Source organism: Salmo trutta, chromosome 16, assembly GCF_901001165.1.
Source record: "Salmo trutta chromosome 16, fSalTru1.1, whole genome shotgun sequence".
In the NCBI taxonomy this organism is placed as follows: Eukaryota; Metazoa; Chordata; class Actinopteri; order Salmoniformes; family Salmonidae; genus Salmo; species Salmo trutta.
In genome coordinates, this window is record NC_042972.1 from 48,740,555 (window position 1) to 48,759,640 (window position 19,086).

General features: G+C 42.3%; 1 protein-coding gene across 1 annotated transcript; it reads left to right on the forward strand.

Annotated features, from left to right (window-relative positions):
* The first annotated feature begins 14,650 nt into the window (after window positions 1-14,650).
* On the forward strand, window positions 14,651-18,293 carry miip (migration and invasion inhibitory protein). Its single transcript, XM_029694724.1, has 9 exons — window positions 14,651-15,298; window positions 15,426-15,646; window positions 16,350-16,452; window positions 16,565-16,676; window positions 16,837-16,916; window positions 17,037-17,163; window positions 17,319-17,415; window positions 17,645-17,782; window positions 17,920-18,293. The coding sequence occupies exons 1-9, from the start codon at window positions 14,980-14,982 to the stop codon at window positions 18,052-18,054; spliced, it is 1,332 nt and encodes a 443-aa protein (XP_029550584.1). The 5' UTR covers window positions 14,651-14,979; the 3' UTR covers window positions 18,055-18,293.
* Window positions 18,294-19,086: the final 793 nt, after the last annotated feature.

Sequence of the window (19,086 nt, forward strand, 5' to 3'; positions counted from 1 at the left end):
AAGCAGAGTGGCAGCAGTGTATGTGAAGAGTGTGAAAGAGTGTGTCTATGTGTGAGCGTGTGTGTGTGTGTGTGTGTGTGTGTGTGTGTGTGCGTGTGTATGTGTGTGTGTGTGTGTGTGTGTGTGTGTGTGTGTGTGTGTGTGTGTGTGTGTGTGTGTGTGTGTGTGTGTGTGTGTGTGTGTGTTGGAGTGTAAGTGTAGTATGTGTGGTTGAGTGTACATAGAGTTAGTGAAAATAAAAAGGGGGTCAATCCAAGCAGTCTGGGTAACCATTTGATTAACTGTTCAGCATTCTAATGGCTTGGGGGTAAGAGCTGTTCAGGATCCTTTTGGTTCCAGACTTGGTGCTGCAGCAGAGAGAACAGTCTATGACTTGGGTAGCTGGAGTCTTTGACAATTTTTAGGGCCTTCCTCTGACACTGCCTGGTATAGAGGTCCTGGATGGCAGGGAGCTCGGGCCAAGTGATGTATTGGACCGTACGCCCTATCCTCTGGAACGACTTGCGGTTGGATGCTAAGCATTTGCCATACCAAGCTGTGATGCAGCCAGTCAAAATGCTGTCAATAATGCAGCTGTATAACTTTTTGATGATGTGGACACAGGAATTTGAAGCTCTCGACCCACTCCACTACAGCCTTGTCGATGTGAATGGGGGTGTGCTTGACCCTCTGTCTCTTGTTGTCCACGATCAAATCCTTCGTCTTGCTGACGTTAAAGGAGAGGCTGTTGTACTGGCACCACACTGCCAGGTCTCTGACCTCCTCCCTATAGGCTGTCTCGTCGTCATTGTGTTCCAGTTGTGCACGGCCACGCAGTCATGGGTGAACAGGGAGTATAGGAGGGGACTAAGCACGCACCCCTGAGGTGCCCCCATGTTGAGGGTCAGCATGGTGGATGTGTTGTTGTCTACCCTCACCACCTGGGGACGGCCTGTCAGGAGGTCCACAATCCAGTTTCAGGGGGAGGTTGTTTAATCCCAGGATCATTAGCTGAGTGATGAGCTTTGTGGGCACTATGGTGTTGAACTCTGAGCTATAGTCAATGAACAGCATTCTCGCGTAGATGTTCCTTTTGACCAGGTGGGAAAGGGCAGTGTGGAGTGCAATAGAGATTGTGTCATCTGTGGATCTGTTGGGGCGGTATGCAAATTGGAGTGGGTCAAGGCTGTTTGGGATAATGGTGCTAATGTGAGCCAAAAGCATTTCAAAGCATTTCATGGTTGGCGTTCTTGGGCACAAGACACTTGCCAGCTGGTCAGCACATGCTCTGAGTATGTGTCCTGATAATCCGTCTGAATGTCAACCTGTTTAAAGGTCTTACTCACATTGGCTAAGGAGAGCGTGATCACACAGTTGTCCGGAATAGCTGGTGCGCTCATGCATGGTTCAGTGTTGCTTGCCTCGAAGCGAGCATAAAAAGCATTTAGCTTGTCTGGTAGGCTCGCGTCACTAGTCAGCTCGCGGCTGGGTTTCCCTTTGTAATCAATTATAGTATGTAAACCCTACCACATCCGACAAGCATCAGAGCAAGTGTAGTAGGAATCGATCTTAGTCCTGGATTCACTCTTTACCTGTTTAATGGTTCGTCGGAGGGAGTAGCGGGATTTATTATAAACCTCCGAATTACTGTCCCACTCATTAAAAGTGGCAGCTCTAGCCTTAGCTCAGTGCAGATGTTGCCTGTAATCAATGGCTTCTGTTTGGGATATCTACGTATGGTCACTGTAGGGAAAACATTGTCAATGCATTTATTAATGAAGCAGGTGACTGATGTGGTGAACTCCTCAATGCCATCGGATGACTCTCGGAACATATTGCAGTCTGTGCTAGCGAACCAGTCCTGTAGCTTAGCATCCACTTCATCTGACCACTTCCATAGTGAGCATGTCACTGGTACTTCCTGTTTGAGTTTTTGCTTGTAAGCAGGTGTTATTATGTCTATGTGAATAACTCACGTTGGAGAGTTTTATAAAATGCAAGCACAATCATTTACTCCGGTAATACATGTTACAGGTCACGACATCCTAATCAGACACTCATAATGTACCTGTTTATATATCCTAGATAGGTGCCCCACTAGCGCCATCTCTGGTTTACCCACTGCACTGAGGCTAGGAAACACTGTCACCACCAATAAATCTACGATAATCGAGAATTTCAATAAGCTCTTTTCTATGGCCGGCCATGCTTTCCACCTGGCTACCCTACCCTGGCTAACAGCTCTGCACCCCCTGCAGCAACCTGCCCAACCCTCCCCCCCACTTCACCCAAATCCAGATAGCTGATGTTCTGAAAGAGCTGCAAAATCTGGACCCCTACAAATCAGCTGGGCTAGACAATCTGGACCCTCTCTTTCTAAATGATCCACCAAAATTGTTGCAACCCCTATTACTAGCCTGTTCAACCTCTCTTTCGTATCATCTGAGATCCCTAAAGATTGGAAAGCTGTCACGGTCATGCCCCTCTTCAAAAGGGGAGACACTCTAGACCCAAACTGTTACAGACCTATATCCATCCTGCCCTGCCTTTCTAAATTTTTCGAAAGCCAAGTTAACAAACAGATCACCGACAATCTAGAATCCCACCGTACCTTCTCCACTATGCAATCTGGTTTTGGAGCTGGTTATGGGTGCACCTCAGCCACGATCAAGGTCCTAAACAATATCATAACCGCCATCGATAAAAGACAGTGTTGTGCAGCCATCTTCATCGACCTGGCAAAGGCTTTCGACACTGTCAATCACCGCATTCTTATCGGCAGACTCAATAGCCTTGGTTTCTCAAATGACTGCCTCGCCTGGTTCACTAACTACTTCTCAGATAGAGTTCAGTGTGTCAAATCGGAGGGCCTGTTGTCCGGATCTCTGGCAGTCTCTATGGGGGTGCCACGGGGTTCAATTCTCAGGCCAACTCTTTTCACTTTATATATCAATGATGTCGCTCTTGCTGCTGGTGATTCTCTGATCCACCTCTACACAGATGACACCATTCTGTATACATCTGGCCCTTCTTTGGACACTGTGTTAACGAACCTCCAAATGAGCTTCAATGCCATACAACACTCCTTTCGTGGCCTCCAACTGCTCTTAAGTGCTAGTAAAATTAAATGCATGCTCTTCAACCGATTGCTGCCCGCACTGGCCCGCCCGACTGTCATCACTACTCTGGACGGTTCTGACTTTGAATATGTGGACATCTACAAATACCTAGGTGTCTGGTTAGACTGTAAACTCTCCTTCCAGACTCACATTAAGCATCGCCAATCCAAAATTAAATCTAGAATCGGCTTCCTATTTCGCAACAAAGCCTCCTTCACTCATGCTGTCAAACATACCCTCGTAAAACTGACTATTCTATCGATCCTTGACTTCGGCGATGCCATTTACATAATAGCCTCCAACACTCTACTCAGCAAATTGGATGTAGTCTATCACTGAGCCATCCGTTTTGTCACCAAAGCCCCGTATACTACCCACCACTGTGACCTGTATGCTCTCGTTGGCTGGCCCTTGCTACATATTCATCGCCAAACCCACTGGCTCCAGGTCATCTATAAGTCTCTGCTAGGTAAAGCCCCACCTTATCTCAGCTCACTGGTCCCCATAGCAACACCCACCCGTAGCCCGCGCTCCAGCAGGTATATTTCACTGGTCATCCCCAAAGCCAACACCTCCTTTGGCCGCCTTTCCTTCCAGTTCTCTGCTGCCAATGACTGGAACGAATTGCAAAAATCACTGAAGCTGAAGACTTATATCTCCCTCACTAACTTTAACCATCAGCTGTCAGAGCAGCTTACCGATCACTGCACCTGTACACAACCCATCTGTAAATAGCCCATCCAACTACCTCATCCCCATATTGTTATTGATTTTTCTTGCTCTTTTGCACCCAGTATCTCTACTTGCACATCATCATCTGCACATCTATCACTCCAGTGTTAATGCTAAATTGTCATTATTTCGCCACTATGGCCTATTTATTGCCTTACCTCCCTAATCTTACCACATTTGCACACACTGTACATAGATTTTTCTGTTGTGTTATTGACTGTACATTTGTTTATCCCATGTGTAACTCTGTTTTGTTGTTTTTGACGCGCTGCTTTGCTTTATCTTGGCCAGGTCGCAGTTGTAAATGAGAACTTGTTCTCAACTGGCCTACCTGGTTAAATAAAGGTGAAATAAAAAAATCAAAATCAATAGATGAGCTTGTTTTGAGATCAAAGCGAGAGCTGCATATAGCCACGTGTGCAAATTTTGTTCATATCCTTTGCTAGTTAGTGAGTTATTAGCCCAGTTATTGATCATTTGTAGTCAGCAATGGGGGAGTGATTGCTTACAAGCGCACAAAACATCTGCATTACTAGCCTTCTTTGTGTCTGATTCTCTGTAATAATGGTATTGGAATAATAGTGCATTTTATTTTGTAAAGGGGTTTCTTGCATCAAACAACACAATTTTCAGTCACCTCCTTGTCTGAAGGACAAGTGGATAAACAAGTTAATGTAAAGCCCTGCATGTTTTTTTCAAAAGTCTTATGGAATGTAGGCCTTCATTGAACACCACACATTGGCTGATACTGTAGGCTGAATGATAGAACAGCTATTTCCATGTTAAAATGTTATGGATGCATTTTCTCCATTGTTTCTGATGGTAGGCCACTCTGGTAGACCTACATTATGATCAAATAGCCACAGTAGCGTACTTGGCCACTGTTAAAACTGTAACTTAAATCGACTGCAGCCTCAGTGTTCACAATAAATGCTCGCTGGAAGTTGCACAGACTTTTCACAGCATTCAAGTTTGCGCTCAGCAAACCTGAAATTTGCTCAGTGCCTGAACATTGTTCACATATTTACACCTGTTGTGACATATATTGCATTATTTTATGTCTGGTTATGACACCTACATAAGAGTGTCAAAACCCACATTTATTCAAATGTATTTTTTTCCATGCCAAGAAGTTTCCTTTCATTTGAAAATGTATTTCTTAAGTTGTTGTTGTAATTCATTATTTACAATCATGTTTTTTTTTTTTTGTCGTATTTTAAATAACTTGCAGAAAAGACACTTTATGACACTGTCATGAAGCATTATGACCATCGTAATCATAGAAGCCAGATTGGCCTATCACATACATGCCCTTATGTCAGTCATCAGTCAAAAAAAGAGTGTCTTGTCCTGCTCCTGAAATCTGCTCCTGCATTCATCCCAGTGATCAGCAACAGAGCATTGGGGTAGGTGCATGTCTTACCTACATTTGTGTGCAATTACAATGAGAATTTTATATGGTCAATTTCAGAAAATGTTATATAACATGAACATACTGTAGACAAGTAGGCTATGGTGTAATAGAATGTTTTGCCTTGTGTGGTAGGTTTTTGGGTTTTGTCACTCTTATGTTGGTGTCATATCCAGCCATAAAATAACTACAGTGGTAGGTTTTGTGGGTTTTGACACTCTTATGTAGGTGTCATAAGCAGCCATAAAATAATGCAATATATGTCACAACAGGTCTAAATGTATGTGTCCTGACAGTGTTATGACCATATTATGACATGGTTATGACCGTGTCATAAATGGGTGACCATGTCATGACATAGTTATGACCGTGTCATAATGTGTTATGACAATGGGTGTCAAGTAAAGTGTCTCGCATCTCGCTCTATAACAGGTGCACAACATAAAAGATACACAAATCTCAGAGGTAAAATCTCAGAGGTAAACGCTGTGCTGGAAGGATCCACAATGCAAGTAGCTAAAGAGGGCTTGCAGATCCTTGTTATTCCAGAAAAGGAAAGCTGTTAGCATGGAAAGGTGATAGCATCTCCCCAGATGCTATCACCTTTTCTGAGATACCAAGGAGCTAAGATGAATATACACAGATAAGCACTCCATTCCTGGAAAACTTTTGGTAGCGCCGGCACCTAAATACTAGCTAAAGAGTGCTACCTTGCCATGGTTCTGTTTTTCTCAATGTGTTCTTACCATTCTCTGACACTCAGGGCTCAATAGGATGATGGATCAAAGCTAGTACCTGTATGTTTATGTAGGAAGGCAAAACAATATTCCTCCCATCCTGGAAAGGCTGATCATTTATAGTAGATCCCCCTCAGTTGATTAGAAGCATTTTTATTGTGTCATGGAAAACGAGAACTCAAAGGGCATGTGTTCCTGCAACCTAGGAAGGATGCTGTTTTGCCTTGTACTGTATATCGCGACACTGTAAAGGCATACAGCCTATAGACATACAGCCTTTAGTTTCTTTGATTGTTTAATGCATCTGTGTGTGTGCATCCTGTGCTGCTGCTGAATAGTAGAATATCTGCAAACCTCTCTTGGACCCTGCATCTCTGCATACCTTCTCTTGGACCCTGTCTCTTACCCAGTGCGTTCTCTCCTGCTGACCTGTCCATCAGAGCGTGGCAGCTAGGACAACCCTCTCCCTGTGCTAGACCTAATCCTCCTTATCTTAATGGCATCCCCCTGCTAAAAGCAGCTTGGCGGGAACAATCGACCTTCTGTGTCTCTTTATCAGCACAGCCACCTCCCCCTTCAATACCTCACTGCCACCTGCTGTGACAGGTATCCCCTCTCAGCCTGATCCTATCAGCCAACCTGACCCTTCACTGTCCATCGCTATCTCCTGCTGGGACTATGTTTTTCTGCGTGCTTACTTGTCCTTCCCTGTGGCTCAGTTGGTAGAGCATGGTGTGTGCAATGCTAGGGTTGTGGGTTCAATTCCCACAGGGGCCAGTACAAAAAATATATATATAAAAAAAATGCATGAAATGAAATGTATCCATTCACTATTCTAAGTTGCTCTGGATAAGAGTGTCTGCTAAATGACTAAAATGTTACTGCTTATCAAACATCATTTAAAATGAGGAATGTAAGAGATGTCACTGTCAGCCAGTAGAGGTAGACCCATCCAGACGCATTAGGTGACTTGATGTACACTGAGTGTACAAAACATTAAGAATACCTGCTCTTTCCATGATATTGACTGGCCAGGGAATCCAAGTGAAAGCTCTTTTGTATATTGGCTTTGGTTTATTTTTCTTTGCATGTACTCTACTTCATCTGGTCTCCGTAGTCCCACTATGATGACTACAGCTCCGCAGCAGGGGAGCACACCGAGAATTTCAGTTCAGAGGAAATTTCAAAAAGTGTTCGCATCTGGTAAAGAAGGACCCACAGTATTTGTAAACCATGTAAAACTATGATGAGATCAATACATTCAGTGACTCCAGGTGGGATTTGAATGTAGTTGTAACATGGTTGGAGCACTTAGCTCAGCCTCAGCATAAACACAGTGTCCTGTTTTGTTTTGCTAGAACACTTCTTGTGAAATATGTTTCCATTTGTTGTTGACTTTTACAGTTCCTTCTTATCTAGAAGAGTCATTTAAAGTCACATATCGCCCTCTACAGGGTATGATATGGATAATATTCCAGATGTAAAAATGATATTCTTTGTTTCACCTTTTACCCTTTCAGTTCACCAACAAAAACTCCCAGAGCTCTGGTCTCATTGAGTATTGACTGAATTGCTTCACATTTATCCTATGATTACCACTGTCAAATGAACCAGGGCTTTTACAGTAATGAAGGTTCCCATTTATTCTAAATTCTAAGAATGATACGTTTATAAATCTTGTGTAATTCCCTATTCTGTTGTTGTTGTTGTTGTGATGTCCGTGGCAGGCAGTAATTGCCTGGAGCACAACAGTGGGAGAGTAATTACAGGGACACAGAGGAGTATATGACTTCATAACTGGCACCATTTAATGATAATGGGGTGCAACTCACAGTACTGTGGTCAGCTAATCACTCTGGACTGGCTGGGACACATCTCAATGCAAACGAGCCGTGACTGGAATATAGAGTAGCAGCTCGCCCACACAGCTCAGCACCATTCAAAACGAGAGCATACATATCATTATGACTGTGACCCTCTGCCACCGGCAGTGCCATGATTAGTGTCACCACGGATGGACAGGTTTAATTGTAGATAAACTAATCTCCTCCTGTCAGTAAGCAGTGGATGAATACTCACAAATTTCTCAGCTTTTACAAGCACAGATTGTCCTTTTAGGATGGCACAATGAAAAACATTACAATGACCTTGTCTAAAGTATTCAGAAACTATGAAGGAATATGTTAATTATATTAAACAGTAATTGTACATTTAAGTGATAATATCCTCGAAGCCGATGTTTGGAGGATATATTGGCATTAGTGTTGTTAGGCAAACGTGCCAATATATAAGCGCGGACATCGACTCTACTGCTCGATTATGGTTTGTGGCACAGTCGATAGCGCGCTGGACTTGAGGGTGAGGGTTCGAGACTTGCTCCCTCCCTATCTGTTTCATAACAATATTCTCCAAACACCGGCTTCGAGTTCATTATCACTTTTAGACAACGGGTTACAATGAAAAAAATGATTGATATATTATAATGAAAAACGTTATTTGGATGAATTTATTCATAGTATTTCATCCTTCCACAACATATTGTCCCGACACAAATCTAGGATTGCTACCCAAGCCGGCTGGTCGTTCGTTCTATATGTTCGGTTGCCAGACGTCATTCAGTCTTTTTGTTCTGTATTTATTGCCATACTGGCTGGCAACGTATTTATTTATTTTTTACCTCCTTTGTATCTCTTGCTTGCTAGCTAGCCAACTACGGCTAACTTGCACTCACGTCAAACAATGCATCCAGAAAAATAACAGTAGCTGCATTTGCGTTTGTTTAAGCTGTTTTCTTGTGACATTTATTTGGACACATCCATAACAATGAGCTAATGAGGCGCTATTTTGCCTGGCATGGAAAATCTGCTCTCTCGTTAGAAGACACTGTTGTTCAGAAGAGCTATCCAACGCCACAACTAACACAATCACTTCAAACTGAACCTGAAAATACTGCAAACTAGCAGCACTTCGTTTCGTTTCAGCTTTTTCAATATGTATATATCCATAAAAATGATGCCAGCTGATTCATGATTTCCACTGGCTGAGAAAACGCTGCTTCTCGTCCGGACTCCTGACAAGTTCATTACTATCGTACAGCAGGAGATCGAATTTGAATATTGAAACAATGTTGCAAATGTCGGAGAGACAGACAGCAACGTTTATACAAATCTCCGCTGTTGAAAACTAAATGTTAGTCTAAATGAAATGTGAGATATAGTGGAGATCACGTTTATAAATTGCCTGGCTGGGCTGATGAGACAGTGGACTACGCAGGCAGATGGAACAGAGTAAATAGGCAGTTTAAAGTCATAGATTTAGCCGGTGGTAATTTGTGGAATACCGTTTTTAACCGATCAGCAATCAGGATTAGACCCACTGGTTGTATAACATGTTACAGACAATCTGTAGGGGGATAATATAATTGGCTGGGGCATCATGTGTTATGTCACTCCTTGTCATTTTAATTACAAATTGAATCCTAACTTCCTGACAAATCACATAGTTTTGAAACCTACATGTGTATTATATTATTTGATTACATTCTCAGACCTAATGCTGCGTTCCTTTTCAAGTGGGGAGGTGGTAATTACCAGTGAAGTGAAGTCGTAAATCCCAATTGGATGCTTTCATGTGCTTTGAACTCACCGAGAAACGCAGATTGGCTAATGGTCAACAAACTGCATCAACCATAAACTAAGTAACTATTACAGCGATCACGCTTGTAAACAAATTATAGCGTTCAAAAACCATATTAATAGATAGCCTTTTATAAATAATGTTTTGTTGTTGCATGACTGTCGAAAAGGCTGTTATCGAGGTAATTTCCTTAGTAGGTGATGTCAGAGATTAGCATGTTGGAAAAATCGGAGCTCAGGGATGATATACGAGTTTCTCACTTGTTACCAGTTGGGGGGCGTTCCCAGTCGCGAGTGGTTAATTCAACATTTTTTTTCACGTGGTCATGATTGCAGAATTAGACCTGGGGCCTGTTGCACAAAAGTAGAATTAAGACATCCGGGATAAATGACTCAGCTGAGCTCAATGAAGCCAAAACATGTGCGTCCAGGCTTAATTGGTTGCACAAAGACCAAGCCAGGATGAGCAGACACGGATTCATTAAGCCAGGTGAAACCAATCCTGGATAGGTGCGCGCTCACGGCTCACTCAAATAGACCCCGCCACAGATCACAGATTAACTGATTTACCATGGCAACTAGAGCCGCGTACTTTTCCCCGTCGGAAGCACAAATCCTCATGGAGGCATACGAGGAGGTAAAAGATATAATTAAGAAGAAAGGCAACACCGCCACAGTGATAAAGCAAAGAGAAAAAGCGTGGCAAAGTATTGCAGACCGCCTGAATGCGTAAGTAGTGCACAATTACACAGTCACCGCTCCGCTGAAACATCACAATTACAATTGAAATATTTAATTCACATCTCCAAAAATGCAGTTGTACTGTAATTATGAAACGGTTAAATTTTTAATTGAAATGCACTGCAGATATGAGTGAAATTGTGTAAAGTAACTCCATCACACTGTATAAAGCTATGATAGATTTTTTGATATTTTTACTGAAAACAAGACAAAAATACCAAGTAATTTTTTGCAGTGACTCCATTAAGTGTGTGTGTGTGTGTGTGTGTGTGTGTGTGTGTGTAGATTAAACATGAACGGGCCAAAACGGACATGGCAGCAGGTCAAAATCAAATACAAGAACATTCTGCAGAATGGTATGGTCCCTGACTAATATTTAACAAAGCACAAGCATATATTGTACCCAGAAGGTGCCTGCTCACACATTGTCTGTACTGTTTTAGCAGTGAAAAAGAATACCCACAGACAAGGCACGGGTGGTGGGTCACCAAAGGCTGACCTTACCCCAGCAGAGGACATGGCCTTGGAGCTAAATAAAGGCAGGCCCGTCTTAGAGGGGATCCCTGGGGGGAAAGAGACGAGCATAGGTTCCTCCCAAGATGCCACCCGCTTCATTCAAGGTATGTCCTTCCATCTCTACATGGGATACAACCACATTCATATTGAATCAATTTGGACTGTCTGACTTTGGTTTACCTATTGCCTTGCAGTGTCTGGCAGCACTGTGTTCCTGTTAGAGCCACCAGCACAAGCACCAGACGATGTTGATCCAGTGAGTACTCCATCAAAGGCATACTGTAGGCCTGGCATGTCTTGTCTACTAGCTTCAATATGAATCCGATTAAATGTGATAGGGTGAAGGCCCCAGTGCAGCAGCAACAGCACATGATGGAGACGATGATGAGGAGGAGACCATCTCTCTGGATTCCAGAAGGCATGAGGTATCATGTTAAGACTGTGAAAGTACTATTTACTCTACAATGGTGAGGAGTCCTCATCAAAATCAAAAAATCTAATTTCTTTTACAGGACCCAGATGCTATACAGTGGGAAAACCAGCCTGGCAACATAGTGCGTATTAATAAAAGGACACCACATCCTGCCAAATTCCAGCTGCGCTAATTGTATTGTGTTCACAGAGCTCACAAGCTATCAGAAAGTTGTATGGCAACCACCTCCGGCGCCAAATAGAACTGGCAGACATAGACATTCAGTACAAGAAGAAAAAGATGGAAAATCTTGCACTGGAGTCCGAAATAAAAAAGAGGACAATTAGGAAACTGGACCTTGAAATAAAAAAACTTGAGAGGGAGGTGAGATATGCCTTCACTGTATGCTAACTGTAACACAAATGTATTAATCATAATTTTTCTTTCCTCCCCCAGCTCCAAGAAGATGACACAGCTCAAAATAAAAATTAGGTATATTCTCGTAAAGTCAAGTGAGCCATGACATATGAGCTCTTATTGTGAGCACACAGGACGGTGGCATCTTTCTAAGGTTTTTTTTTTTTTTTCCCAGCAATCAGTACAACCAAGTCATCGTTATAAGGCATCGCCCTCTTTTGCCCACCCCCCCAGCACCAGGTGTGGCCACTAGCCTATATGAAGGCCCAAAATTGTGTGTTCCTTTCTGCTCTGACAATGGCATGCCCATTCGTGCGAGATGTGGTGGATGAAGAAGCACTTGTGCTGAGGAGAGCCTTCAGGCGAGAAAGGGTCTTCAGGGACCGGTTGGACCCACTGGCCTTCCCTGATGACCATCTATATGAAAGATACAGGTTTTCTGCAGATGGCATCAGGTATCTATGCAGACTACTGGGTCCCAGGATTAAGCACCGCACTGCACGGAGCCATGCACTGAGTGTGGAGCAAATGGTTTGTGTGGCCTTGCGCTTTTTTGCTAGTGGAGCCTTCCTGTACTCAGTGGGGGATGCAGAACAGCTGAACAAGGCCACAATTTGCCGCACAATAAGGAGTGTGTGTCTGGCTATCAAAGCATTAGCAGATGTCTTCATCTCCTTCCCTGGCCACAGAAGACTCTGTGACATCAAAGAGGAGTTCTATAGGATTGCAGGTAAGAGGATCTACAAATTACAGGACAACTGTTAACACATAGTAGGATACTCATTACTTTGTGTGACAGGTTTCCCCAATGTCATTGGTGCAGTGGACTGCACACACATAAGGATAAAAGCCCCCTCAGGTGCCCATGAGGCCGATTTTGTGAATAGGAAATCCTTTCACAGCATTAATGTTCAGGTGAACATAACTTTTTGATATTGTCCATTGACGAACACTCTGCATTGCCAGTGATGTGCATTGATTGGTGTAATATTCCTCATCTTATGATTTCAGATGGTCTGCAATGCTGACTGTGTGATCAGCAATGTTGTGGCAAAATGGCCTGGCTCAGTCCATGACTCCAGAATCTTTCGGGCCTCTGAAATCTATCACAAGGTAAGCCACACAACCCCTATTTATAACCATCATGGCTGTGTCAAGAATATCACTGTGTTTATGAGGTAGTAATGATGAGATTTTGTGTTGACAGGTGAATTCTCTGGTGTGTTGCTGGGAGACAGGGGGTATGGCTGCCAGCCTTTTCTCCTGACACCTTTCACAGACCCCCAGGAAGCACAGCAGGCCTACAACCATGCCCATGCCAGGACCAGGGCCAGAGTTGAAATGACCTTTGGCCTCCTGAAGGCACGCTTTCACTGCCTTCACAAATTAAGGGTCAGCCCTGTTAGGGCATGTGATATTACTGTGGCTTGTGCTGTCCTCCACAATGTGGCCTGCCTGAGGAAGGAGAGGGCCCCCAGAGTGCCACCAGCCATGGACTGGGACAATCCGGCAATCTTCCCTGATGACGACAGTGGTCGGCTGCTGAGGGACCAATATGTGTTGAATTATTTTAGTTAGTATGTGTGCTTTCAATTTTGGTTAAATATGTCCTGCGGTGGCAGAGGAATTGGGTTTTTTTGGGGTTCGTTTTTTTACGAATTTGGCCTCTTATGATGTTTGTGCGGTATACTGTGTGTAATACAAGGCTGCAGGGAGGCTACTGCATCCATTCATTTGTCTGTTCAGTTGATGTGTATGGATTTGTCCAGCATTTATTTTAGTGTGCAGACATGCAGGGTGTGTTATATACAGACCTTTGAATGTGTATGTATCATTTTGTATAATATGCTTGGATTCTGTGCTTTCCATCTTGTAGTCACTGTGACTTCAGTTTCGAAAGGAGCTGATGGTTTACCTGCTTTGTTTTGTCCTTATTCAATAAAGGAACATAATGTTACACATTGTGTTTTTATATTCATATGGAATGTGTATTTGTTTATATGACAGAGTACTAGGGCCACACTGAAGAAAAAGGATAAAGTCATAAATTTATGAGGCTGGTTCTTTCTGCAGAAAAGCTACATATTGTTTTTACAGTTTTGATACTTATGACGATGTGATACTTAATATTCTGGCACATCAGCATGTCTTTGTTTATGAAACCATACTGAAGTACAATTTCACGAAATGCCCCACATCTGTCATTTTAACAACTGTCCTCCTTTAAAACAACCGGTTACAATATTATTACTTGCGTTTTTTTCCCCTCTGTGGCCCTAATATTCTATCATTTTATTTATAGTCTATGGGAAACTGTAAATTATCTAATGATAGCAACATAATCTAAAAATTATTTTTTATCCAAAATCATTGAAATTAATGATCACAAACGTTTAATGACAGTGGGTCTAGTTATATGTGATAACAATGTATAGTGAGCAGTGAAATAACTATTGGTTTCCATTTGTGGTGACTGCTGACTGACATTAGGGATGAGATTAAATAGATCCTGGAATTTAGCCTGGTCTGGAGCAGGCTAGCTCCACAGAATAAATCTCCATGGTAATTTATACCATAACATATCCTCCTGCCCCCTATCCATCTTTAGTGCAACCGGATTACGGATCAATTGAGCCAGGATCACCAAGATATCCTGGCTTAATCCCTTATCCTAGTTTTGTGCAACAGGCCCCTAGTCTTCAAACCACAGAACCAGTGTGCATCCCAACAATGTCTCCTTTCTCCTGAAGTGTACACTCGTTCACTACTTTCCACAGTAGCATGGAGGGAGTTTCCACAATATTTCTGTACCAGTAATTTCCATTCAAATCAGTGATGGGAAGTGCACAAGTGGACTCTTTGGGAAGCAGATAGAGATAATTGGGACGTAAATATTTTTTTTTCTTCAGTAATGTATGTTTGTTTCTTTAAAATGGTTGCGTGTTGCATTATGGGTGACTAACTTCACATTAGCCAATCAAATGCTTTGTATGCTGATGCGTTGTTATGGAGTTAAAGTCAAGCTGAAAACATAGAAGACTGATCAAACTTGGATTGTGTTTGTTTATACATTATTAAACATATATTATATATTTTAAAACTTGTATGAAATAGCCAGTGAATTAAAAAAAAAAAAAATGTGTCTTCTGAATTGTCCAAGACTGGCTCTTTGCTCTTAACGTAACGTTGCTTTTGGTCTAGCTAGCAAGCTAACGTTAGCTAGTTAAGTTAGCTAAGTAGCTAGATATCTAACATTAGCCAGCCCTCTGTTCAGTAGCGAATGGCCTCGCCGGAACGGTTGAGTGCATTGCGAGAGCGCAACAAAGACTTGTTGATGCAATTGAGGCACCAAACCGAAAGTTTATTGACTATCACCGGCACCAAAGGCAGCTCGGAGAATGATTCAAACCGGACAACACAAAACAACTCAACAAAAAACCCAGGTCAGAATAAAGAAAAAAGCCCCCCTGCAGAGAACATGGTGACCCTTATAGATGGTGACTTAGGTACTGCCAGGTCTGCTCTCAGCAAACCCACTGTACAGTTCAAGGAGAGAGACAACACTGAAACACAGGCAACAGCACCACTGAGATCTGAAGGTAGGTAACCTTAACAAGCTAGATATGCCAATGAAATGCAAAGGAACTGCTGACATAGACTAATATTGGCATATCAGTCACACAATAAGATTTCCATAGAAATAATGCTGAACCCATTTTTCCTCAGGTGAGGCAGTGGAATCTGTGAAAGTCACCCGCTGTCCGACCTCTACACCATACCTTATCACGGGACCCAAGCTTAAACCAGGCCAAGCTGCAGAACACTCTACTGTTTACACAGGATTTCTTCAAGACCGAAGCAAAGGCCGTCCTGCAAGTCTTGTCAGATCACTGGATATTAGGAGGCACAATACCAGGCCTATTTACTATAATCAGGAGAATGAACGGGTGAGCAAATAAAAAGGGAGAAGGGAAATGTTGTTATTACACAAGTGGTGTAAGGATAGTTCCGTTAAAAAAAGTTGTTACTGTAGTAATTACCCTATTACTACCATAGATAATATATAATGAAAGGTTACTATACACGGGTATATCATCTCCAACTAGATGGCACTGTATTATCAAAGTGAGGCAGTACAACCACAGATAGAACAATGAGCCAGATGTTTACCAGAATTAAAGCATCCTGTTGGCATTTCCACTCACCACCAAATATGGTGATGGGAGGAAGCCCAGTGGCCGGCTGTGGGAGAAGATGGATGGCGACAAAATTAAAATATGTTACAAACAGTTTTGTAGAAGTTTTAAAAAATTGCTTTGTTTAGAAGGAATGCAAGTGCAAATTGAGTTATTGCACATTTCACAGAGTAGGCGTTCCCTAACAGAAGAATGCAAATATATGCTAGAACGCGCCAATAGGATCAAACTAGCTTGTGCTTGGCTCTGCTCACCTCCTTGCTTGTTCAGCCCATTATAATTAATTTCCTCCCATTGGAAACGACAGGCTGGGGCCTATCTTGGGTTAGTTATAAAAAAATATTTGGTAGAACTGCTTGATCTACCATTGCACTCACTGCTGTGTTTTTATTGAGCAACACATTTCACCTTTAATAGTCTCATTAAAAATGTTGCCCTCTGCTTGTGTCCATAGAGAGAGGTTGGTAAATTCACATTCCAATCCCCTGGACTGGAGCAAACATCAGCCTCAGACAGACAGCGTCTGCAGCCTTTACTGGGCTATGACTGGATAGCAGGTATGCCAAGAAATGAGTTCTATACAGAAATAAAGCTAACCCATCCAGTTTAGTGGGGTAGCAGCCAAAATGTTACTCTATATGAAATTGATACTGTTTTCTCCTCCCGTAGGGATTGTGGATGCAGAAAGCTCCTTGACAGAGCACTCTGAGCAGTTCTTCAATGATCTGCGCACTTTCCGACAGGTCAACAGAGATGAGTGTGTCCACAGCCAACAAGCAGGGCAAGTGCATTCACTTAATGTAATATGTTTTTTCTTGAGCTGTGAATCGGATTTGGGCATAAATTATTTTTAACCATAAGTTCCGACTATAAGAGGGCTATTACTGAAATAGATAATAATTGTTATTTAATGAATGACTGTTGATTTAACCTCCTCACAGAGTATCTGAAGAGGACCTTTCACCCCCACCACTGTCAATAGAGAAGGAAGACCAACAGCACGCCATGGACACTCACCAGTGTATGAGAAACCATAGCAAGCTTTTGGATTAGACGTACATAATGTCACTATTGCTTACTGAAGAAGAGACCCTGAATACTGTAACTGTACTGTCTGACTCGGTTTCTCCTTGTTGTTTAGGTACGTTCTGTTACAGGATCAACAGCCGACTGTTCCCAACCCCGTTGGACTCTCAGGAGTCATGCCCTGTGTGTAAGAAGCCCAAATACAAAATCCCCCACACTGCGGCTGAGCCAGCCTTTATCAGGTGAGACCACTCATCCGCCTGGTGCCACTTTTCATCTCACTGATCCTCAAATTCTACTAAAGTGAAGTCCATTACAAACCAGGATGGTGTTTTAATACCATCCCGTTATAACACTTGTCCTCGTCATAAAGAATATGCTTTTGTTTCTGTCCCAGGGTCAGCATCCCTCGCTCTACTCTGTTGCCAGCATACCAGTACAAAGCCCATCGGAGGTGTAGCTTTGACCCCTCCGACAGCCTTGGGCTACCATCGGTGAGTGTGGCATGTGTGTGTTAATAAGAGAAGACTACATCTCTCCACACAATGTGGTTTTGACATTGAAACACACTCCTCAATCATTTGAATTATACTGTTCTGTTATGATCTTGCTTTGTCATCTTGCTCATTCTCATTGCTTATCCGGCTCATAGTTCGCCCAAAAACTATAATGCGGTTTTAGTTGTACTTGTATCACAATCCTTTGATTTGATGTTCCCTACAGCACTGTCTGTCAGGCTGGTCTAACACAGTCCCCAGCACTGGGCAACAGCTCAGCAGCCTGGATCTGAGGAGCTCTGTGGATATGAAGCCAGCATGCTATGAAGTCCCCTCTGCACAGCCACAGTCTAAGAAGTTTCTGGTGAGCCATTGCAAGATGAATGAAAACATATCACAGGTCTTGGTGGCCATTGCAAAGATGTCTGTCTCTTAACATGTGTTTGTTTGGCATACTGGTATGTGTGAGTCTGGTTGATTGGTTTTCTGTTTTTTTCTCAGGATTTTTCAGTGTCCAGGGTGTCTGGCAGTCAGCATTCTGACCAGCTGCTTGACGTGTCTCGTTTGGCCCGCTACCGTTTCCAGCGCCTGCCTGCCAACAGCAAACCACACAGCCCGTCCTACCCTGTGTTCTGACAACCTAACAGCACTATAAAACCTGTGTAGTATTATGATTTCATATTTTTACATGAATGAAGTCTTTAATAATGATGACAAATTAACCCTCAGCAGTTTTAACGTAGGATTATCATTGTGGCTATTGAATCATTAATGTATCTTCATTTTCTATCATACACTTATATAATGTGTTAAGTGCTTGATTTTCATTTTGATGAGCTACAGATTTTATTAAAGGTGCAATTTGCAGAAATCGCTCCGCCATTTCCTGGTTGCTAAAATTGTAATAGTTTATGTGATAAAACAAGCAATGTATAGTGTAGATAATCATTTCACAGCGGTTTAAGTGGTTTGGTTATTTAAAATATATTGTATTTTCAGCTGTTTGAAACTGGTGTACAAAACCGAAAGTAAAAGACGCAAAAACGAAACATAAGAACGGGAAGCATAGAAATAGTGCACATAGAACATATTGCAACTTTTAAGATTGGTACCAAGATAATACGATGTAATTTGCTTAAATAGTATTACCATCAATTTACTTAATTTCCATTGTTAGGGTCGACAAATTAAATTAGATTTCACCTTGTTATTTTTTATGAATGCATGTTGATCTCTTTAGGGGTGGCGATGATTTCTGGGGCTTCAGAGGGACAAATAGCAGACATTAGTGTAAGTGTTGTGCATACCTTAGAAACAATTTGACTTGAAATTAAAATGAATAAATTGACAGAAGGGAAGACCCTGTTTGAATAATCTTAAGGAAACCCTTGCGCCTTTCCTTGAACTGTTCCTAGGCCGTCATTGTAAATAAGAATTTGTTCTTAACTGACTTGCCTAGTTAAATATAGGTTAAATAAAAAATCAGACATGATCAGACAGATCGAAGCTATGGAGGTAGACTTTTGCCTTTTATCACAAAATTGGATAAGGAATTATGTTTTGAAATCAACATTCAGGAATTTATTTTGGTAAGATATTCAATTCTATATCAGAAAGGTGTTTTTGTTGATGCAGCCAGCCTCTAGTGCTGTTAATTCGTCACCACCT